Raw genomic sequence first — 23,237 nt, 5'->3', positions numbered from 1 at the left:
ACTGCCAGCCCACACAAGATGGAGGCACAGGGAGACAAAAGAGAAGGAAGAAGAGAAAGGAGAGAAAGAGAGCAAAGAAAGAAAGACAGAAAAAGAGAAAGAAAAAGAGGAGGGGACTCGTGTTGGGCCCGATTATATAGGGAAAGGTGGGAGGCAGGACCATAGCAAATAGGGAAGCGATCTCAGAGCCTGGGGAACCTCTCACTGTCCAAGGAAGGTGTGACCAGGGTGGTCTAGGAAGTGACCTCAGCGGGTGAGGAAGTGACCTCAGAGTCTGGGGTCCTTTGCTCACTCACGGTCAGGTGATTGACATCAGGTAATGATTGGTTTCAGGCAGGTAAAGAAGGGGGGAGGGGCTGTTGCCCAGGGCACACCTAACAGGTAACACACACACACACACACACACACACACACAAAATAAAATTACAAACTTTATCAATGAGGTTTTTTTTTTTTTATAGTTAAGCATAAAAGAATTTCAAAGGAGCACTGGGGCCCGGCAGAAGTCAAACAGCATGAACTTCATACTTGCCAAGACTTTCTTCCCCCTGGGAAGAGTGAGAAAAGCTAATGACAGAGAAAACCTCAACTAGGAAAGGATGTGCTGGGCAGAGCCAAAGAGCAAAGTACTGCCACACACCATGTCTAATTCTAGCTACTCAGGAGGCTGAGGTCTGAGGATCGAAGTTCAACTCCAAACAAGGGGCACAAATCCAAGAGATTCTTACCTCCAACTAAATGGGGGGGAGGGGGAGCCAGAAGTGTGGCTTAAGTGGTACAGCCTAGAGCAGAAAAAGCCAAGTGAGAACCTAAGGCCCTGAGTTTAAGTCCCAGTACTTGTACAAGGGAAGGAGTGAGGGAGGAAGGGAGAGAGAAGGAGGAAGGAATCCAGCACGGGAGTGAGAAGGACTAAACATCACAGGTCGCAAACAGCAGGGAAAACCAATCCAATGAGGATGTGAAGACTGAATGATATTACTGGGGAAATACCGGATCCAAAGACAGAAGCTCTGGCTTCTGGAATGAATGCTTTGTAGGCTGGAAGGTGTCAAACTGGAAAATGTGGCAGGCACTGACACAGCCCCACCCCTCTTCCCACGGCTCCGCAGCCAGCCCAGGCCACCTTGAAGGTCACGTTTGGGGTCAGGCTCTCTACCAGCATGACTCAGGCTCTCTGGAGGCTTGTCCCGAGATCTGTGAGCTTCGGCCCCTGGTGGCTCTTCCGCAATGATCACTGTGGCTGAAGACGTCACTGACGTCACCGAACGCTCAACGTCCCCGCAGCCTCAAGAAAATGTCATTCTTGAGGGCTTGCAAATTCTTCCATCTTCCATTTAGCTACGGATTTTCCTCCTATCTCTGTCACGGGGTTATCAGACTGGTGAGAGACGGCAAGAATGGGCAGCAAGTGAAAAGCAAGCGCCAAATCTCTGCCTGGCCTCGGTGAAAAAGGAACAATGAAAAGATGATGAGTAACTTCTCCTCCTGGATTACAGAGGGGGGAGGTGGAGAGGGGGCAGAGGCGAGGCTGCCCACCTCTCTTCTCTCAGGACTATTACTCAGGGGAAAAAACCAAGGGTAGAATGGGTTCCAAGTGGACTGCACCTAAAACTCCGGCCCCCTGGCACCCAGTGTGCCAGCCAGCTCTCCATGACTAGAGACAATCACCTGAGACAACCAATTAACAGGGAGACACGGTTATTTCAGGCTCGCCGTTTGGGAGGATTCAGCCCATGTTGGTTGACCCAGTTGCTTTGGGGCCTGTGGCAGCATCTTGTGAGCATGAGACAGAGGGACCCCACTGGCCTCCCAGCAGCCAGAAAGAGAAAAAGGAAGGAAGAGGGAAGGCTCCCCTCCTGTCTTTTGAGGGCATCCCCTCTGCCCAAAGACAGAAGACTTCCCATGAGGTCCCACACCTCAAACTTCCCACCTCCTCCCAACAGGACCAATGCTAGAGACCATGCACAGTTAGAACATCCCTACTCCAAACTCAAGCACCCTACAGAACTTGAATTTCAGGTAAACAGCAATTATTTAGGATAAGTCTACACCACTGTGTAATATTAGTACACTTACACTGAAAAAAAAAACAACACCTTTTACTCATCATTTATCTGACCTGGTGATGTGACTAGACATCCTGTATTAAATCTGGCAAACTTGTCTACAGTTTACATTCAGCAGGGAAGACCTGGCACCAGGCTGACTCTCCAACAGTGGGAACACCCCCGGGTGTCTACACAGAGGGGCTGTGCAGGGAGCCTAAATGTTTGAGGTTCATTCTGCTTGGAATGATGATGGAAATAAATGTCCCATTTCCTGTTCTAAAGTTCAGAAACCGTTGTACAGATACAACACACACATCCGTTTCTTCCTACACTGCATATCTATAGTTAAAGAAATCTATCAATGTATCAGGTTTTGCTTTACAGCTAAATAAAAAATTGATGTCAGCCTCTGGGAGCTCACACCTGTAATCCTAGCTACTCAGGAGGCTGAGATCTGAGGAAGATAGTTCAAAGCCAGCCTAGGCAGGAAGGTCTGTCAGACTCTGATCTCCAATTAATCAGCAAATGCTGGAAGTGGAGGTATGGCTCAAGTGGTAATGTTCCAACTTTGAGCAAAAAAATCTGAGGGAAAGCTCCAGGCCCCGAGTTCAAGTCCCAGTATCAGTGAGCATGTGCATGTGCATACACATGCGCGCACACACACACACACTCACACACACGTTTTGTGGTTTTACCCAGCAAGTGCAAGTCCCTGGGCTACAGTGGCTGAGTGTGGCCCATTGTTCAAGCTCCAGTAGTATATTGAATGTGTGTTTTTAACTTATAAATCTACACAGCCTCTGTTTTCCATTATTTTGCCCATCGCAGATTTAGGTTTTTGGAGGGGAAAAATGAGAGAGTCAACCTCTGAAATAAATACATTCCCCAAGCCTGTGGTGTATCAAAGCCAGCTTTCGATTTATCACAATCATTTCCCAAGAAACTCTAATACAAAATACCAGGGGCCCAAGAGAGGGCAGGCACAGAGCATCCCTGAGTTATTATTTATTTTGTCTGAGTGGTGATAAAAAAAAAACACAAAAACCACAGGTCATTCTCAATCATAGAAACACAGATCTGGGCCTAGTGAAACCTACGTTATGTTCCATTTATGTAATTTCTACAGGCTGTGCTTTCCAAAGCAGAGGAGATGGCAAAGAACTCTTCCACTCAAGTGAACATTACAGCCCAGTTAATGTCTTCAAACCTAAGGAAAAAAAGGAATGTCTCAACATTGTAGGGTCCCCCACCCACCCCACCAGCCTCTCTGTATGAAACCCCCAAAGACCAACAAATGTCAGCAGGAGGTTTAGCTCTAATCTCAGCTCTGCAAAAGAAAAAAGTGTGTGTGGGGGGGAAGCCCATTAAGGAAAAAAAATCACTGCAGGGACACACGTGGGCCATCAGCGACTGTGGGAGGTATGGTGGGAAAACCTCAACTAGCTAAAGAAATGGCTCTTAACTTACAACCTGCACGGACAGCCTGCTACAGGCTGGCTCCATGCTCCTAAACAACCTTCTCAGCACATCTAAGTATCTCCTGCCTCTCCCCCCCCCACTCCCAACCCCCCCCCCGAAAAAAAAATCCTCGGCAGATTGGGCAACTTGGAAGGGGACAATAACATAGGTCCAGATGGTGCACATCTGGCCAAAAATTAGGAAGAGAAAGAAATCCACTTCTCAATTCCGCAGACAGGTGTTGGGCTTCCCCGGGGACCTGCTTGGGAAGGGCAGCCCTGCCTGGCTGGGAACTGATGGTTAGTTAAGGAACAACGAGCTTCCTGAGAAACGGTGAAGGATTGGTGCAGGTCCCCCTGACCAAACAGGTGGTGAGATTATGAGCTGCTGCCCGCTTTTTGTTTCCTTTTTTTCTTTCTTCCTCTCCACCACGGCATCATTTTGAAGACGCTTCAATTATTCAGATTATTGTAACCAAGACATCTTTAATAATGCACCAAAGGGCGGGCACCAGGTTGAAACCAATTAGACTCCCCCGGTAAATCGTAAGGGCTCTGCTGGCATCTGCATGCCAGAGGCCACTGTGTTGGGAACCCAATGGCGACCACCTCCTCCTTCACACAGGAAAGAGGAAAAAGGGGGGGGGCGCGGGGGTGAAGGTGGCCAGGTGCCCCTAAATACAGGGTAGCAATTACCACCCCAGTGCCAGGGCCGCTCCGCTGGGCAGGCGGCTTCTGGTGGGGTCAAGGGGAAGGTGTCCTGTGCACGGGCACACCCTCGGCAGGCGCGGTGGACGCCTCCGCCCGGGGTGCGCCCGGGGTCACCGGGGAGCAGGCCCGCCCACGACCCCGGCTGCTCAGGAGGCCCCGGGCCCGCCGGGAGCAGAGAAACCCTGCAGGCTTTCCTCTCCAGGGAGCCAGCACAAGGTGGGGAGCGCCGACCTCACCAGGGCGGGAGGCACGGGTTCAAGCCCCAGGACCGGCGCTCCGAGGCAGGTTCCCTTCGCCGTCCAGGAAGGCCCAGAGGGCGGAGGGCGCGTCCGTCCGTCCGGGCGGAGCCCCGGTGCCCGCCGCCCCGCGCCGCTCCCCACCGCGGCCGCGCGGGGGCGCAGGGCGCGCATGCGCGCTCCCGCGGGCCGCGGCGGCTCCGGGCCGCCAGGGGTCGCTGTGGCGCCGCCGGGGCCCCGCGCTGTCAGCGCCCGGGACCGCCGGGCCCTCTTGAGCACGGCCTTACCGGTTTGGCGGGGTGAAAGGTTGCGAAGATGGCGACGGCCTTGGGCGAGGAGGAGCTGGACAATGAGGACTACTACGCGCTGCTGAACGTGCGCCGGGAGGTGAGGCCCGCGGCGGGGCGCCGGCGGGGCCGAGGCCCGGCCCGGCGGCTCGGGAGGTGGGCGCTGGCGGCCTCGGCTCGCCCGGAGGCCGCGGCCCGGCGCGGAGGCCGCGTGACCCCGCCGAGTGAACCCCGCCCGCCCGCCCGCCCGCGGTGTCCCCGCCGCCAGCCTTCGCGCCGGGACGCCGGGGCCGCCGGAGCGCCGGGGCCGCCGGGCCGGCGTGCGACCCCGCCGGGAGCGGCCGGGGACCCCGCACGCGCCGGCGGGGACGGGGACCCCGCACGCCCGGGCTGGCGGGGCGACGCGTGGGCGCCCGGGTCAGGGCCGCGAGGGCGCCGTGGGGTCCGCTCCTCCCCGTTCCCTACCCAGAAAAACGGGAGGGCGGCGCGGCCTCCCCGGACTCCCCGGCCCGCCCGCAGACGTCCCCGGTGGGCGCCCGCGCTCCCGGCCTCCGGGCCCGGAGCTCGCGCCCTGCTCCCCGGTGCCTCGTCCGCCGGCCTCCGCGGTGCCGGCCGGGTGCGAAGAGCGGGAGGGCTCCCAAGGTCAGGCGGCCTCGCGGTCCGTCGGAAGCAGCCCCGTGCGGGCGTCGCCGCGCTGCCCCTGGGCGCTGAGCCCCCCCACCCCACCCCGGCGGGGCCAGCCCTGGACTGGCGGTGGAGGGAGGCAGCCGTCCGGCTAGTGCGGGCGTTGGGTGGACCCGCTCCCCCCCCCCGCCCCCCGTGATCAGCCCTCGGACCGCAGAGCTGAGACCGACCAGCCGCTAGGACTGCGGAAATCCGGGGAGCCGAACCGGCCGAGCGGCTGCGAGCTTCGCGCGGGGCCTGGTTCTCAGTGTGTAACTAATCAGCACGGAGGCTCTCGGTATTTTAAAACTCTTCCCTGGGCTTTGGTCTTTTCTCCTTGGAAGAAGCTGCGTGGCTAGTAAGTTAGTTTTATTCCCCCCGTTCCTGGAAGCAGGGCAGTAAATGATGGCAGCCTTTTCTTCACCAGCCCCTCACAGCTAGTCCATTACCAGTACCTGAAAAGCCAGTTCCTGCTTTCCAGTCTTACTGAACCTCGGCAGCTGCAGGTGATCAGAAGGACCTGTGTCATCTGCATTAGACTGATGAGCGGGAGAAAAAGAAATATGTTTTTTAATTCTTTTTTGCTGTCTATGAGTGAAGGAACTCCCTACATTTATGGCTGTAGCTGAAGTCCTTATGAAGTCTCTGGTGTTGGCTTGTTGACAAATTCAGTGTTAAATGCCCATCAGGTGTCTGCTGAAAGTTTCTGACTCCAGAACCCACTAGAAGTTCCCAAGATAGTACTGACATTAACTAGATATTTGCTAGACATTTATTTACTTGTTTGTTTTGCCCATTGTGGGGCTTGAACTCAGCCTGATACTGTCCCTGAGCTCTTTTGCTCAAGGCTAGCACTCTGCCACTTTGAGCCACCGTGCCTCCTCGAGTTTTCTGGTGGCTACATGGAGCTATGAGTCTCATGGACTTTCCTGTTTGGGCTGGCTTTGAACTTCTATCCTCAGATCTCAGCCTCCTGAATAGTGAGGATTACAGGTGTGAGCCACCAGCACCCAGAAAGAATTTTTTTTCTTTCAAAATCAAACGGAAGAGGAAGTAACTTGATTTCATTGAAGAAAAAGTAATGGTAATGGTTAGATATATACTTGAGCCATCTGATGACAGGAAATGAGATCTACTTCCCATCAGGACTTTGCAGCACCTTGGGAAGAACTTCCTTAAAACTCTAGGTGCTCATACAGTGCAGACTTTTCTCTAGAAATCACAAACAGAAGGAACCTCCACAAAACCAAGGTATTGATTTAAAAAACATGAACATTATACTGCTGAATTAATCAGACATCAGAGAGCAACCTAAGTCTCTCCCTTCATAGGTTGTAAACTTGGCAGTCTCACCCTAAATTTGTGTTACAGATGAAGAGGTAGCTAGACAGTCCCCCACTCTGCTGTACACCAGCCTGTGGTCTAGATTTCCTGTTGACAGAGCAGAGTCATCATTTGCCTGCCCCAAGTGAGGGGAGGAAGGGAGGGAGCTCACCAAAACCTGGTTGGCTTTCTGGTTTAATGTTGTTAGATGCCTGGATAGAGCTCTAAAATTTAGCTCACCTGAGATTTCTGAGATAATTGACCAAAATGTACTCTATTTATATTTAACAAGAAGTCAGTGAAGGGGAGTTGGTTGGTAATGTGTACATTATGTGAAGTATGTGGGTCGACCCCCACGTGGCAAAAGGAAACAGTAAATTTGTGCAATTTTCCAGATCCATAGAATTTTTGATTGCCATAACTTTAATTTGTTCCTAGATCTTTGCATCTGATCCCTCCTCCACAAATGCCACAGTGCCTTTGAAGGAAGTTCATTTTTTTACTGCATGGCCTTCAGCCATGTCTGTAGCCTGTTTGAAGATCTCTGGGCCCAATTGCTTTGGTCTTAACCAATCTCTTTTTCCAGTTCTGAACATTTTTAAAGAAAATATAATTGTTAATTAAAGATAAAGCTATTAAGATAAATAAAAACACCACCATTTGGGCTAGGGGTGAGGTTGAAGTGGCAGAATGTCTGCATAGCAGGCGTGAAGCCCTAAGTACCACTAAAAGGAAGAAAAAAACCCTCTGGCTTCACCCTTCCAGAATGGCTAGGAAGCTAAAAATCCAAAAGTACCACCTACCAAGAAAACATTTCCCAACTCCCTGCCTCTGCCTGCCTTCCCTGGAGCCTGCTCCTTTCTGTGGCTTTCGGTAGTCTGGGTTCCTCCGGCTGCAGGTCACACGGGCAGTGTGAACTAACATTGGAATTTGGACTGCAGGTAGGAAGAGAGGGCTGGAGCAGCAGAGGAAGGTCCACTGGTCCCTGAGTCCCTGCAGAGGAGGCAGCCGCACCCCCTCCCCCTCCAGGACAACTCAGCTACCTGCTGCCATTGAGATGAGACTTTGTCAACCACCTGAGCCAGGCTCCTGGAGGACAGGTGGCTGAGCGTTCATTCACGGCCATCTAACCTCCAGGTAGGCATTTATCTAGTCTTGTTTTGTTTATTGAGATAGATAGGATCTTGCTATGTAAGCCCAGACTAGCCTCCAACTCTCTTCTTGTTGCATCTCCCAAGTGAGTGCTAGAATGACAGACGTACTACAACACTGGGCTTTATCTGTAGTAAAGATGAGTCTAAGAAGGTCATCAGTTCCCTCAAGTTTCCCATCTACTACATTATGTTCAAACGCTGCTGTTTATAACAATGACCCTGGTTAAATGTGTGCTGTGGGCATGTAAGACTAAGCCTGGCTGCCCACAACCAGAAATTACCCAGATAACCACATTCCTTAGAGTGTACTTCAAGCCAAGAGACTGAGAAGCAGGAATTTCAACTCATGCTAGAATGACCTTGAAAAAGTCATTTAGCCTCAGAGCTTCCGTTTACTTAACAGAGTGTAGGGAGGCAACAGTCCTGTCCTTCAGAGTCAGGGAGAGGGGAGAAAGGGCCAGGGGAGTCTGTGCCTGCACGCTTCAAGTTTGATCCTTCACTGGTAATAGTAATGAGTTCCATGCGCACCTACTGAAAGCAGGGCACATATACCATACAAGTGCTGCTTTGTGGCAAGTGAGGGTGTATATAAAATGACTCAATGTTTATTGGATTTGGGGCTGGGAATGTGGATTAGTGGTAGAGTACTCGCCTAGCGTGCACGAAGCCCTGGGTTCAATTCCACAGAAGTGATGCTGTGGCTCAAAGTGGTAGAGCGCTAGCCTTGAGCAAAAGAAGCTCAGGGACAGCTCCCAGGCCCTGAGTTCAAGCCCCAGGACTGGCAAATTGTGTGTGTGTGTGTGTGTGTGTGTGTGTGTGTTGGATTTTGCTAAATGTGAGGTTTTACTTATTTTTAAAAGCCATTCCTAGGTGGAGGTGTGGCTCCAGTGGTAGAGGGTTGCCTAGCAGTACAGAGTATGAGTTCACAACAAAATGGCACACATGTACACAGAAAGCCTTAGGGTGCTGCCTGCGGAGCTGCTGCCACCTGCTCTCGTACTGAACAGTGACGCTGTGGTGGCAGGCTTGCTTACCAGGCACAGGCTCTGGGCTCTGTCCCCAGCACCCATGAGGAAGAACCAGGCAGACACGGGCCCTGGGTATCATTCCAGCACACAGAGAGCAGGCAGACACACAGACCATGCCAGAATTTATGCCAAGCACTAGGTTATAAATTCTGAAGCTTTCTTTATTCTTTCTGTTCCAAACACTGAGTTTATTCTCAGGAAGACATAAACTGTTCTTTCTGAACTGTGTTGCTTGCAGTCCTGGAAATTTGGGGTAAATGTAGACAAGGTGGGCAGGGCAGTTCTGAGGGGGGTCCTGTAGTCTTGCCTTTGTGGGGTGTCAAGGTGGGCAGGGCAGTTCTGAGGGGGGACCTGTGGTCTTTGTGGGGTGTCAAGGTGGGCAGGGCAGTTCTGAGGGGGTCCTGTGGTCTTTGTGGGGTATCAAGGTGGGCAGGGCAGTTCTGAGGGGGTCCTGTGGTCTTTGTGGGGTGTCAAGGTGGGCAGGGCAGTTCTGAGGGGGGTCCTGTGGTCTGGCCTTTGTGATGAAGGAGCTGCTGAGAATGGCAGTGGTTCCTAAGGTCTCCTCAGGGTAATTGAAAAGCCACAGGGGGTGAAGCTTAGAAACCAGTTGAACATTTCAAATAATCGCTTTTAATAGTGAAGGAAAGATGGGCCTGCAAACAGTGTGTTTTGTGTGGTAATAGAATAGCATTTACTTTAAAAGGGGGCACACATTTCAAAAAGATCACCACTGGATTCCTGCCTTACCCTTCTGCTCCTGGCGCACATAGTCCCCACTCCCTGGGGAGGCTCAGAACTTGGAGCAGAGCCAAGCATTGGGGGCGGGGGCGGGGGGGGGGGGGGACAGTTGAGTCCTGGATGGCTCTGGAATGGAGAAAACTACTCTGCCCTTCCTGGCTTGCAGGAGCCTGAGAATTCTTCTGCAGTAAATGCCCAGCCAGTATGAGGGGCCTGGGAGTGGGGGCGGTCAGGCTTTGAGGAAAAAATAAGCCACACTCCTAAAGTGAACATAGGATCAGAATTCTCTATTTTGATGGAACTCAGAAGGTGGAAGGGAGCTCTGGAGCCTTTTTACTTGCCATCCTCCCTCCTGGGTGCGAAGTACATACATGTGGATGGGGAAGATTCACTGAAACAAAGCTGCCCAGAGGCGGGAAAACACTCCCTGAGTCACGGCAGTGACCTCTGAAGGAATCACAAGTCTTGTTCTGTCTGCTGAGGACTGTGCCAGAGGGCAGGGATCATGAAGGTCATGTGTGTGCTACCTTTGATCATTAGTTTGGGATTCTGTGGTTACAGATTGTGTCATTCTGTTTTTAGAGTTTATATCCCCATCTTGAGGGTGTTGCATTGGGTGAGGTTTTAACTTTTTTTCCTCAACTCTAGGTTAAGTAGGACTTAAGGTTAAACTAGAACTTGCTTAAAGTGTCAAAGGTTGTTCCTAGTGGTAGAAACTTGCCATCTCTGTACAGCTTTTAGACTCATTCCTGACTTGGTTTTCATGATTTCTCTCCTAAGCTCTGACCTTTTCCAAGTGAAGGTAAAATGGCTGTAGGAGGCAGACTCCCTGAGTCCTGTGGAGGTGGTGTGTCCCCCCAACCCGAGGCCCCCGAGGGTGTGTTAGCACTCATGATGGCACCTGGCACTGCAGAGCATTTGTTGGTGATCACTTGAAGTGGCTGGAGAACTGGGGGGGAGGGGGGGGTGTGAACCCAGTGGCTCCAGTGAGCACAGCTGTGTTTAATTGACCTGGGGCCGGTAACCTCTCCAAACTGTTCCTTTGACTGTAAAACCCAGGACAGTTTCACTGTCCACAATGCCGTAGTAAATGCGAATGTGCATAATAAGTGCTTAACAGAGTAATGGGCACCTTGTCACTGTAAATGCCTGTGTGTGTTTATTGGTATCTTGAACGTAAAAGTTAGTGAAGAGGTAAGCATGGAGGTACATGCCTGTAATCCCTGTGGAGGGAAACTACAGACAAAGTGACACACGCCTATAATCCTAGCTGCTTGTGAGGCTGGGATCAAAAAGAGGCCAGCTAGACAAAAAGTGCACCAGACCAAATCTCAGCCTGTAATAACAAGCCAGGCCCTGGGACCTGTCGTCCCTGCCACAAGGGACGTGTCACTAGGAGAGTCATTGTCCAGGCTCACCTGGGCAAAAAGCAGCAGCTTATTTGAAAAACGATGATAGCAAAGGGCTGGGGGCATGGATCAGTGGAAAAGCTTCTGACAAGGTCAAGGACAACACACTGGGTTCAGACCTCAGTGCCATGAAAAAGCCAGAAATGAAGGAAGATTCTTTCTTTCTTTTATCTGTTTATTTACTTACCTATTTATCTATCTGTTTATTTATTAAGCCAGTCCTGAGGCTTGAACTCAGGGCCTGAGCACTGTCCCTGGCTTCTTTTTTGCTCAAAGCTAGCACTCAACTACCACTTGAGCCACAGTGCCACTTCTGGCTTTTTCTATATATATGGTGCTGAGGAATCGAAGGGAAAACTCTATTTACTGTAATTTGCACGAGGCCTTGATCGTGTGTGTGTGTGTGTGTGAAATATCTGTTCCCGTTCTGTAGACTCCTTTCTCTTTTGTGAACAAAATTTGATGAGAGTTGAGGCGCATAAACCACTCACTTCTGGCCAGGTTAGCACTACATAGTAAGTGTACTTCCCTCTTTTGGTCCTCAGTGTTTTTATTTGTAAGACGAGAATTCAAATACCAGCAATGTGAGATTGTGTACTAAAGAGTTAAATAGAAAGGAATGTCAGCGAGATTGTTCTCCTGAAAGCTGCATTTGTGACACCTTTAAGGACCTGAAATCTCCTTTCCCATCATGGTACTCTGTCCTCCTTCCATTGTACATGCTCTGTCCCTTAGACTGGCCTTTCCCAATCTGTCCTCCAATCCCTGGCTGTGTTGGGTCAGCTCCCTGCCTTCTAGGTCAAGATCACTTGTTCCCCACACCTCACTTCCTCCCACTTTCTCCCTAGCCTACACCTTTGATCCCCCAAACCTAGAGAGCTTGTTCTCCATGTAGCGTTGTGTGATTAAACCATGGATCATCTCAGGACTTGAGCCGACTCCTTCCCATTCTCTTCCAGGTGGAGGTTGGCCTGTGCCCTCAGCTCAAAATTCTTCCTGCTCCCTTCAGGTCTCTCCAGCTTTGGCTTTTGACCAAAGCCAAGCCATATTGAATTAATCTTACTACACAGTACCCGGCATGTTGTGGGACTGGATATCTAACCCAGAGCTTCAGGCGTGCTAAGCACGTGCTCTGCCAGTGAGCCCTACCCTTCCCTGGGAGGCAGCATCTCTGTACCCAGAAACCATAGGGCTTCCTGTTGTTTCCGGAATACAGGTCAAACTTCGGTTCCATGCCCAAAGCCCTCATAAAGTAGATGTTTCATGGTTTCATTGTTTGTGGTGATGTTTTGCCTTCTTCCTCGTGGTCAGGGCCTGTGGCTGGCTGCTTCCTGCATGGTGCTGGGATGTGATATGTCCAGTCGTGCACCAGTGAACATTCTAGTCAACTATGCTGCATTTGAGAGAACACTCACATAAGATTCTGACAGTAGTGCAAGTGTGTTCTGTGTTGTTTGCACACCGACAGAATCGCCTACTCAGAGCACTCCCCATCATAGCCCTGTTGAGTAGCATGGGACTATGTAACAAATGTGTGCTGAGTGAATGAGCAGATGGGTAGATGTCCAAATTAATTTCCTGCCTACTTCTTTTTTCTTGCCAGTGTGCTCGGTGTTGTATTCCTGTTGACACAAGCCCCCTTTCCCTGAAATGCCTCCACCGTTCCTGGGTATCCAGAGAAAATCAGAATCCATCCTGTATGTTCCCATTTAGGTCTCTTTCCTTTGCATTCAAGTCGTCCTGAACTTAAGTCTGCACTGTGATGCTAGCATTGGTTAAATCCACATGTAGTTGAGGGTAGGGACCACCTTTTCCTTCCTTTGTTCCTCCCATGGTGCCTGGAGCCTGGCTGACATTCAGTAAACTTGCTCGTTGAAGGGGCGTGCAGTCTCCACACGCAGCCTGCCTTGTGGTCCGTTTTACTTTGCAGAAGGCCCATGTTCTCGAAGAATACATTGGCAGTTGCAGCAGTGACATCATTCTAGAGAAGCTGCTTATTGGATGGGATTCCCTCGTTTTCAGTTTGGCAAATGACGGAAGGTGAGGAAATGAGCAGATTCCAGCATGCGGTGGCGCTTGGGCCTTGGACGTGGAGCAGGCATGGCGCCAGGAAATGCAGCTAGGCTTGTCCTTTCCTGTCAGGCAGGGTCCGGGTCTCCTCTTCCCTTCCTTCATTGCTGTGGGTCAGGTGGCCTGAGGACGCACCTGTGCACCATGCGCCCGCGGCAGTAGTGATGCTTGCAGACAGCTTCCAGAGGTTCAGGTGCACTTGTGTGCCAATGATGTTCTGTTGGAGGTTCCTCTGCCTGGCTGAGTTTCTGCATTTGGCGTCGCAGGCGCAGCTGGACTGAAGTGTTCCTCCACAGAACAGCCAAGCAAAGCGGGGTTCTGTCTACACAAGGCCCTGCTGGGGGCTGTGACCGCCTGAATTCCCTCACATGCAAGTGAGGGCTGTGCGGAGCAGGAACACAGCAGCGGCACAGGGTAGGGCTAGATGAAGAGGGGTTGATTGTGCACCGCCAGGCTTTGACAGAATGACGTAGATAACTTATCAAGTCTAGTACTAGGGGTGCACTTGAGAGCCTGGTGAGGGGTGGCTTCATCTGCCATACTCTGTCTATAGAATGGTACCAGATAATGGGGGCACCCTTTCTTTCCATGGAACAGCCCTTACTCAGCACGACGCCCCCAGACTTGCTTGCCAGTAATTAGCTCCAAAATTGCTTTTTTCCTGTGAAGTATATGAGCACCAAGCATCATTTTTTTAGGACAGATTTTTTTTTTTATTGGCTGATGCTGTTTATTTCAGTCAGACTATTGCAGAACATATGGCTAGGAATGAATCCTCAGTTGGTCACTGGGCAAACTTCCCAAAATCCAGTGGAAGGGAGTTTCCGGAAGCTTAATTGCTGAGTTCAGCTCTAGAAACACAGCCTAGAAGGTGGAGTTTGAAGACTGGGGCTTCAGCAGAAACTGTCACTCCAGTGACAGATACTGTGAGGTGGTAGCGCTTTGCTGCTGTGTGCGGCCAGGTCTTCAAAGTAGTGACCTCCGTCGTGTAGTGGTGGTGGCACGCGCCGCTGCGCAGGGACGTGGCCCGCCACTCACCTGGATGAAAGGGGAGGGGGTGGGTGGCACTCCGGTGCCAGCGCACGCCTGGGGTCTCCCGCTCCTCCCTCTGCCTCAGCTCCAGAGGGCACCTGCTCTGCCCAGCACAGAGAGACACTGCCAGGCAGTCCTCACCGGTCCTGGTGGACGTGGCAAGTGAGGAGGCGCCTTGGGGATTCTAGATTGTTTCTCACTGCAGTATGGTCTAGCCCAGTGCTTCACAGGTGTTTGGAGATTCCCAAAGAGCCTGGCACAAAGCTTTTGATACTCAATTCGAAATTAAGACTGAGAAGGGGACAAAGGCTCACACCTGTAATCCTAGCTACTCAGGAGACAAAGAATATGGAGGATTGTGGTTCCAGACCAGCCTTGAGCCTCTGCCTTAGCAGAAAAAACAGGGGTCCTCGGCTCCTGTCTTTACTTCCCAGAGGTACAAGAAGCGCTGCTTCTGCCCAGCTCAACAACACACCACAAACAACAATGAGAGAAAAGCTAAAACCTAAAAAGATCATAAGCAGAAGACTAAAATAGAAATTTTCTGTAGATATATTTGAAAAAAACTCACACTTTTATCAGAGATGAATCTTTCAGAAGTCAAATACGAAAGCATAACTACACTAAGAAGAACACCATACGAAACATTAGGTTAGTTAGTAAAAGAAGAAACCTAAAATGCAGGGAAATATGGGAAATAGTCATCCTTACTGATAAAGGACAAATTAAAAGACACTAGTTGGGTGTGAGTATCTCATGCCTGTAATCCTAGGTACTTAGGAGGCTGAGATCTGAGGATCACAGTTTGAAGCCAGCAGCAACAGGAGAGCCCTCAAGACTCTTATCTCCAATCAACTACCCAAAAAAAAGACGGAAGTGCTGTGGCTCAAGTGGTAAGAGTGCTATCTTTGAGCGAAACAGCTCATGAACAGGCCCCAGAACTGCCCTATCCACCTCTCCCCCCCAAAAAAAGATAGTTTGTTAGTTTGTTAGAATGGTGGTACTTAGCATGGGTGAAGTGCGTGGCTGCCCACCCAGGAGACTGCTTCTGTTTTTGGAGAGGCTAGAGCTTAGACACCAAAGAGCAGAGAGCAATGCTGGAGTACCCCAACAAAAATGGGGCAAGTGAAAGTCTCCCACTGTGTGAGGGACTTATGGCTTTTCCCACTTGTTCTCTGGGTTCTTTCTCTGAAGAAGTGATGGTACAGAAGAGCCCCCCAGGAGAAGCGGCATGCCTGCACACGTCAGCGGTCAGGAAGCCTCCTCTCAGAGCCCCTCAGGCTGCTGCCTGACCCTATTATCTGACTGGGCTATTTTTTGTTTAATTGCTAAGAACTCTGCGTACTGGGTATTAACTTCTTGTCAGACATGTGATTTGAAGTCTCTCCCAGTCCATGGGCTGTCTGCTCTGTTGAGAGTTCTTTTTGTTTTCCATGTCTTTGGTGTCGTGTCTTAAGAAGTCATGGCCAGATCTAGTGTCACAGCGGCTAAACACTGTAGTTTTAACTCGTTGTGGATTTGAGTCGCTTTGTGCGTGTTGGAGAAGGATTGGCTTTGTTCTTTGCTGGTGAGTTCAGTCACTTCTGGCCCCCACACCATCTGTTACAGACACTATTATTCTTCCTGTTGAACGGTTTCCTCATTCCCCAAAGCTCATCTGACCACAGATGCAAGGCCCGATTTCCAGACTATTCTACTGGTCTGTGTCTGTTTCATGTTAGTACCACATTTGTAACAACACTGGCTTTGTATTAAGATTTGAAATAAAGTATGAGTCTTCCAGCCTTGTTCTTTTCAGGATTGTTTTGGCCTTTGCAACTCCATATGAGTTCCATTCTTGCAAAATAACAACATCATTGGGATTTTGAGAAGGGTTGAGATGAATCTATAAACTTTTATATAGTAAGATATTCTAACCATATTAAGTCTTGCAGTCCATGGGCATCAGATAGCTTTCCATTTGTTTCTTTTTAATTTCCTTTCCATATTATTCACTGTTGATATATAAAAATGCAAGTGCCTCTGCACATCACCTATATAATAATAAAAATAAAATGAATAACATAGAAAAATGCAAGTGGGCTTTTTTGTTGTTGTTGTTGTTGTTTTTTGGGTTTTTTTTGTTTTTTTTTTTGCCAGTCCTAGGGCTTGGACTCAGGGTCTGAGCACTGTCCCTGGCTTTTTTGCTCAGGGCTAGCACTCTGCCACTTGAGTTAGAGCTCCACTTCTGGCTTTTTCTGTGTATGTGGTGCTGAGGAATTGAACCCAGGGTTTCATGTATGCTAGGTGAACACTGCCACTAAGCCACATTCCCAGCCCCTACAGGTGGTTTTTGTGAGCTGACTTCATATTGTATTCTTAATTTTTTTTTTTAGTTCTAACAGGTGTGTATGGGGAGGGGGGCTGTGGCTGTATCATATAGAACAGAGGTGATTTTATTTATTCCTTTCTAATATGAATGGCTTTATTTCTTTTTCTTGCCCAAGTGCTCTGGTTGGAATTTCCAGTACAATGTTTGACCAGAAATGGCAAAAACAGACATGCATGCCTTGTCCCTGATCCTAGAGAAGCCTCCTGTCTTTTACCATTGAGTGTGATAGCCACTGTAACCTTCGATGTGATGTTGAAGTCATTTCCTTCAGCTCCTCACTGAGTGTTTTTATCAGAGTTCAGGCTCACCAGAAGCTTTTCCTTTACCAGCTCAGGTGATTGTGTGGAGCTGTTAACATGTGCCTTATGATACTCGTTTATGGTGAACTATCCAAGAATGATCCCACTTGGTCATGGGTGTGTGTGTGTGTGTGTGTGTGTGTGTGTGTGTGTGTGTGTGTGTTCCTTTCATTATACTGTGGGATTTTGTTTGCTCATACTTTCCTGATGCTTGCATCACTGTCCACAGGATATTGATCTATAGTTATTTTCTTGTAGTATCTTTGTCTGGCTTTGACGTCAGGGCCATAATGGTTTCACAGAGTGAATTTGTAAGTGTTCTCTCCTCTTCTGTTTTGGAAAGGTTTGAGAAGACTTGGTGTTCTTTCTTAAATGTTTGGTGGAATCACTAGCGAAGTCATGAGGCTAGGAGACTTTCATTTGTTGGAGGAGGTGGGGCATCTTCGTTGGTGGTATGTGGCATTGAACTGAGGGCATTACCCTTGTTGGGCAGGCACTCTTACCCCCATGTTATTTTTTCAAGAGGATCTTGCCCCAGCCAGCATAGTAAGATGACAGGCATGATTGAAAAGGGGTATCACATGTATGCCCAGTCAGTCTCCCATGCCGCTGGGATGTCTGGTGTGCACCTGCACCAAGATACCCAGCAAGTGGTTGAGAAAAGATCTTGTATGTCTGCTCAGGCTGGCTTTAAACTGTAATCCTCTTGATCTCAGAGTTATAGATGTGAACCATTAGTGCCCAGCTCTGTTGAGATGCTTTTTATTTCTAATTTTCTCCCCTTACTATTTTAAGCCTATTTAGATTTTCTATTTCTTTGTGATATCCTTCTGGAAAGTACTTTGTTTTTTTTTTCTAGTTCCTTGTATTAAGTTGTTGTTGTTTCTTAACTGTTCCAAAATACCTGAGGCTGTATTTAGAAAAGAGGTTTTTTAGCCAGGTTAATGCCTGCAAAACTAGCTACTCAGGAGGCTGAGATCTGAAGATCACAGTTCAAAGGCCAACCAGGGCAGGAAAGTCCATGAGACTCTTATCTCCAATTAATTACCAGGAAACTAGAAATGATGCTGTGGCTCAAAAGTGGTAGAGTGCTAGCTTTGAGCAAAAGAGTCCAGGGATAACACCCAGGCCCTGAGTGTAAGCCCCACGACTGACGAAGAGAGATTTAACTCCGTTCAGAGACCATGGGCATGGTAGCAGTTTCCCTGCGTCCCAGTGGTATCCCTGGGGTTGGGGCCTGTGCCCAGGGAGACCATGGGACCAAAGACCTAAGAGCTCTTCAGAGGACACGCCCCACTGGCCTAAAGAACCCCCACCAGGCCCTACCTCTTAAAGGTCCCACTACATCTTAACATCAACTTCCAAAACATGACTCGGTAGGGGACACGACACCCCGAAGCCATATCCAAGCTATAGCATTCCTTAAATGTAAGTCGGGTTGCTGACTTGACACTTTGCTATTGCTGCTATTTTGTGGCACTGAGACAGAAAGCAAGGCCTGGTGTGTGTCATGCCTGCTGTACCATAAGCCACCCAGCCTCCTGTCAGGTAGCTATAGCTGTACCCTTCCCCTTAATAATGCCTCTGATTCATCCAGCAAGTTTTGAAGTGTCCTGTTTTTGTTTTCATTTGTCTCTAAATATTTCTAAGGATTTTTTTAACTTCCTAAAATGGGGGAATTTGCCAGTCTCCTGTAATTAATCTTAACTTCATGCTGTGTAGTAAGCGTGATGCTTTGTATGGTGTGAATCTTTTTTTTTTTTTAATCTATTGTGAGGGCTGGGATGTAGCTCAGTGGCAAAGTGCTTGTCTAGCAAGTGCAACATCCTGGATTCGATCGCAGTATCAAAAAGGAGAAGACCAAGTATATACAGTTAAAAAACAACAAAAAAATCTATTGAGAATTAATTTGTGTCCTAACATATGGACTGTCCCATGGAAATATAACCAGATGGTTAAGATGATAAAGCTTTCCAGATTACAGCTCTTAATCTTATTACAGAAGTTAGAAATAAGTGCATAACTTTAGATATCATTCTTAATGATATCTCATTACATCTTGAAATGATGTCAGTATTTTTATGACAGTAAAAGAGGTTATTGTGTAAGAAAAATCGAACCAGTGACCTTAGCTATTCATTTGTGATGAAGGGCCTAATCTAACCTTTTATTGAATGTGATATTTATTAAAAACGAAACTTCTCATTTCCATTACTTAATCAATAACACATTAAGTCATTTATTCATATGATGGAAGGAGATCTTGCAGACTAAATATTCTGATCCCCAGTCATCTAGTTTAATTTCAATAACTAGGAAATAGAAGTGTAACCTACAGTCAGTCAGATCTACATGTTAACTTTTGCAAGACATAGAAATAACAGTTGGGGGGCTGGGAATGTGGCTTAATGGTAGAGTGCTTGCTTAGCATGCATGAAGCCCTGGGTTCAATTCTTCAGCACCACACAGACAGAAAAGGCCGGAAGTGGCACTGTGACTCAAGTGGTAGAGTGCTAGCCTTGAGCAAGGCCTGAGTTCAAGCCCCAGGACCGGCGAGAGAGAGAGAGAGAGAGAGAGAGAGAGAGAGAGCATGCGCAATTGGAAGTTGCAGGGAAACGGTAAGAGTGTTACAGCTGTTCAGCTGTTGAGGAATGAACAAGCCCCCTTTGGGTTGGCACATAAGTGAACCTACAGAAGATGTATTTTATTATCCCAGTATTTGCTCTTACGGATGTTGAAAACCCTGGGAGCAGGGTACCAGTGGCTCATGTCTGTAATCCTAGCTACTCAGGAGGCTGAGATCTGAGGATTGCAGTTTAAAGTCAGACCAGCAGGAAAGCCCCCATGAGACTTATCTCCAATAAACTACTCAAAAAAACCAAAGTGGTACTGTGGCTCAAGTGATAGAACACTAGCCTTGAGCACAAAGAGGCTCAGGGGCAGTGCCCAGGCCTTGAGTTCAAGCCCCAGGACTGGAAGGGCGGGGGGGACAACCCTGGGGTTCAGAAGTGTTGCTATGGCTCAAGTGGTAGAGCACTAGCCTTGAGCAGAAGTACAGGGACAGCACCCAAGCCTGGGAATATGGCCTAGTGGTAAAGTGCCTGCCTCGTATACATGAAGCCCTGGGTCCAATTCCTCAGCACCACATATATAGAAAAAGGCAGAAGTGGCGCTGTGGCTCAGGTGGCAGAGTGCTCGCCTTGAGCAAAAAGAGGCCAGGGACAGTGCCCAGGCCCAGAGTTCAAGCCCCAGGACTGGCCAAAACAATCCCTAGGACCAGCACAGAAAATAAAACCCTGGGGTTTGGTACAGATGGCATGTTGGTAAGGATGGCCAGAAATGCACTGTATAATGGAATGGTAATCAGGAAGGAGAAAATGCTGAGCTGGAAATAGTGAGACCTGTCTCTTCCAGGGAGCCCCGTTTTTCTAGAGAAGTAGATCATACATGGAGAAAAGCGCCCATTGCTGGGTCCTATGGCTTACCCTTGTAATCTGAGGATTGCTGTTGAAAGCCAGCCCGGGCAGGAAAGACCTTGAGACTCAACTTCGACTAATCAATCAGCAAGAAAGTAGAGGTGTGGTTCAAATGATAGGGTATAGCCTTAAGCAAAAAAGCTCAGGGACACCACCTAGGCCCTGAATTCAACCCCAGTAGTGGCACAAAGTGGGGGCAGAGGGGACTTGAATATTCACAAACTGGACTTCATGAAGGGCCGTGCCTGCTCTCTGCACACCAAGGCTGGGCCCTTTCCCAGTCCTCCCAGTTTCAGTGCTTGCTGCCAAAGGGATGTTGAACTTGAGTTGAGGTGACAGTCATAGGTCAGTGGTTAATTCCCTTCTGCCAAGCTTCGCCCAGAACCGGTTGGCACGCCTCACAGCTTGTGGTTCTTACTGCACGTTGGGCTCCGTGCTGTGAAACCCTTCATAGTCTATCTCCTTTCATTCCCTGCCCCCCGTCTCTGAGAGCTACATCCCCCGCTTAGAGGAGGGAGTTAGGGCTGGAATGCTCACTTGCCCAGTTTCACAAAGCTGGAAGTGACAGATCTGGTGTCCAAACACAGGCCCTTTGACTCCAGAGCCTGCCTTCTCAACTACTGAAATGGCGGGTCTGGTGGAGCTGCAGAGTAAATCACACAGGAAACCAGGAGCAGGCTGTCAGCCTACATCCGAATGCTTAACGGTGCCGTTCCCAAAGAAGATGCAAGAATTAGAGGTAGCGGGGACACAAGTCACCTAATTCTGGCAGAGGCTGCTCAGTCCCCAGGTCCCTGACCCTGTTCCATGGAGCAATTAACGGAAACCTTCCCAGAGCACCTGGCTTAAAGCTGCAATGCTGGCAAATGCTGTCCCGCAGGCCTGGACTGAAAGACAAGCTGTCTGGCTTGGGTCTAGTTACCACTTTTGTGAATCATAGACTCACGTTAGACTCGGAGATGAGGAGACGGCCACTTCTGTCCCCCACGCCTTTCCACACGCGACCAGAGGCTGCCCTGTCTTCACAGTAGCATTTATGGTTCGCCTCCTTGAAGTTCTTAAGAATTCCTGTAGAACCTCTACTATACCTGCACGGGTTGCCAGGGTTTTACCAATCTGTAGTTAATAATGTAGTTCTGTAAAAAAAAAAAAAAAGCAAACACCATGCCAAAAAATATTACCAAAGTACAGTAGAGATTTTATTTATTTATTTTTTGCCAGTTCTGCGCCTTGAACTCGGGGCCTGAGCACTGTCCCTGGCTTCTTTTTGCTCAAGGCTAGCACTCTGCCACTTGAGCCACAGCGCCACTTCTGGCCATTTTCTGTACATGTGGTGCTGGGGAATCGAACCCAGGGCCTCATGTATATGAGGCAGGCACTCTTGCCTCTAGGCCATATCCTCAGCCCCTATTTTATTTTTTGCGAGTGAAAGTGATCAGTCCTGGAATTGATATTGGAAAAATGTGGGAATTTTGCAGTAATGCAGTGTAGTGTTTTCCTTTGTAACCTTGACAGCCTGTCCCAGTTCCCTGTGTGATTTACTCTGTGCCTCCACAGACCTGTCATTTCACTGTGTCCACGACTTCGTGAAAGTCCCTCTTCCGAGCAGGGTACCCTCTGTATATCAGACGAGCACTTTACCACTAGGCCATATTCCCAGCTGCAGGGTACCCTCTGCTTTGTGGCCTCCCTGGTAACCTAGGCCATGTTGGCCCAGGCTGCTGGTTTCTCATGCCCCTCTGCCATGTCAAATGAAACTGCTCCCCAAAAGAGCGTTTCTTAACAGATACTTGAGTAGTATTGCCCCCCAACATGACCTCTGGTAGGTGGTGGTTTTGGAGCCAATACTAACTTCCCACAGAAAACCCAGGGGCAAGCCACAGAGACTGGCTAATATTCTAGGGCCACTGAGGGATGCTGGGTGTGGAGGCCCAGGAGAGAGGTGGGCATCGCAGGCCACAGCCCGGGAGGGAGCTCAGCATGCTCTGTCACCTGTACGGCGACCCAGGGCTCTTGATGCCTCTCAGGAGCAGAGAGGCAGTCTGCACCGAGAAGGGGTCTTCTGAGGGTGGAGACTTTACTCGCTTCTCGCTTACTGAAGATTAAGAAAGAATTACTGCCACTTTTAGAATTCAAGGCTGAATTAGCGGTAGTATTGGTTTTACAATTTCCTGTCATTGTTTTTTAAGAATTAACAATGAATAACTTATTAAAAGAATGTTGTCTGTTTAATGGCACATAACTATGTTCTTTCTGAGCATATTCTCCAGCATGACCTACTGGAAGTACCTTGAGTTAAGGAGTGTGCGTGTATGTCCGAGGCATTGTAGTTGTAGCTCAGCACGGAGCCGGCACACAGACAGAAGCCCTTATTCCATCTGATAGTAGCCTTCCCTAACCAAGTAGTAGCTATCAGTGTACATAATTGATCACTTTCTTAACTGTGGAAAAAAGCCATATTGAGGTAGTAAAGCATAACTTCATTGTGTCCAGTATGGAGAGACCAAACATGTTGGGATGTGGCTGACAGGTTCCCATTTCAAGGCTGATTCTGATAATGATAATGTTTAAGTACCATTGATTGTTCTCTCATTGAATTTTTCTTTCTTTAGGCCTCTTCGGAAGAGCTCAAAGCTGCCTACCGGAGGCTGTGTATGCTTTACCACCCAGACAAGCACCGAGACCCAGATCTCAAATCACAAGCAGAACGACTATTTAACCTTGTCCACCAGGCTTATGAAGGTCAGTGAGGGCTTGGTTCTGAGCAACACCCTCCAAGCAGATGTTCGATTTTTAAGAGACTTGATTTGTAGAGTGTAGCGAAAGAGAGTCCTTAGAGGTGTATAAAAGAGGTGGTTAGGTTAGTACTTTTTACTGACGGGGCCCTTTGAAAGAGTAGTATTCTGCTTTAGAAATCAATATGTGTCCAGTAAGT

The 23,237-nt window shown here is 49.1% G+C and overlaps 1 protein-coding gene across 2 annotated transcripts in view; it reads left to right on the top strand.

Annotated features, from left to right (window-relative positions):
* The first annotated feature begins 4,682 nt into the window (after window positions 1–4,682).
* Window positions 4,683–23,237, top strand: part of Dnajc11 (DnaJ heat shock protein family (Hsp40) member C11) — a 45,843-nt gene continuing 27,288 nt past the window's right edge. Inside the window, exons 1-2 of one of the 2 annotated variants that reach the window (XM_048350155.1) lie at window positions 4,683–4,839; window positions 22,915–23,044. In XM_048350155.1, coding sequence (XP_048206112.1) covers window positions 4,768–4,839; window positions 22,915–23,044 — 202 coding nt within the window. In that variant the 5' untranslated portion in view covers window positions 4,683–4,767. Of the gene's footprint in view, window positions 4,840–7,095; window positions 7,863–22,914; window positions 23,045–23,237 lie in introns of those variants that run through there. The other variant, XM_048350156.1, reaches the window with a different exon arrangement.

This window comes from Perognathus longimembris, chromosome 7 (assembly GCF_023159225.1).
Source record: "Perognathus longimembris pacificus isolate PPM17 chromosome 7, ASM2315922v1, whole genome shotgun sequence".
Taxonomy (NCBI): Eukaryota; Metazoa; Chordata; class Mammalia; order Rodentia; family Heteromyidae; genus Perognathus; species Perognathus longimembris.
Note: the sequence above shows the minus strand (reverse complement) of the source record. Positions and strands in the feature narration are given on the sequence as shown.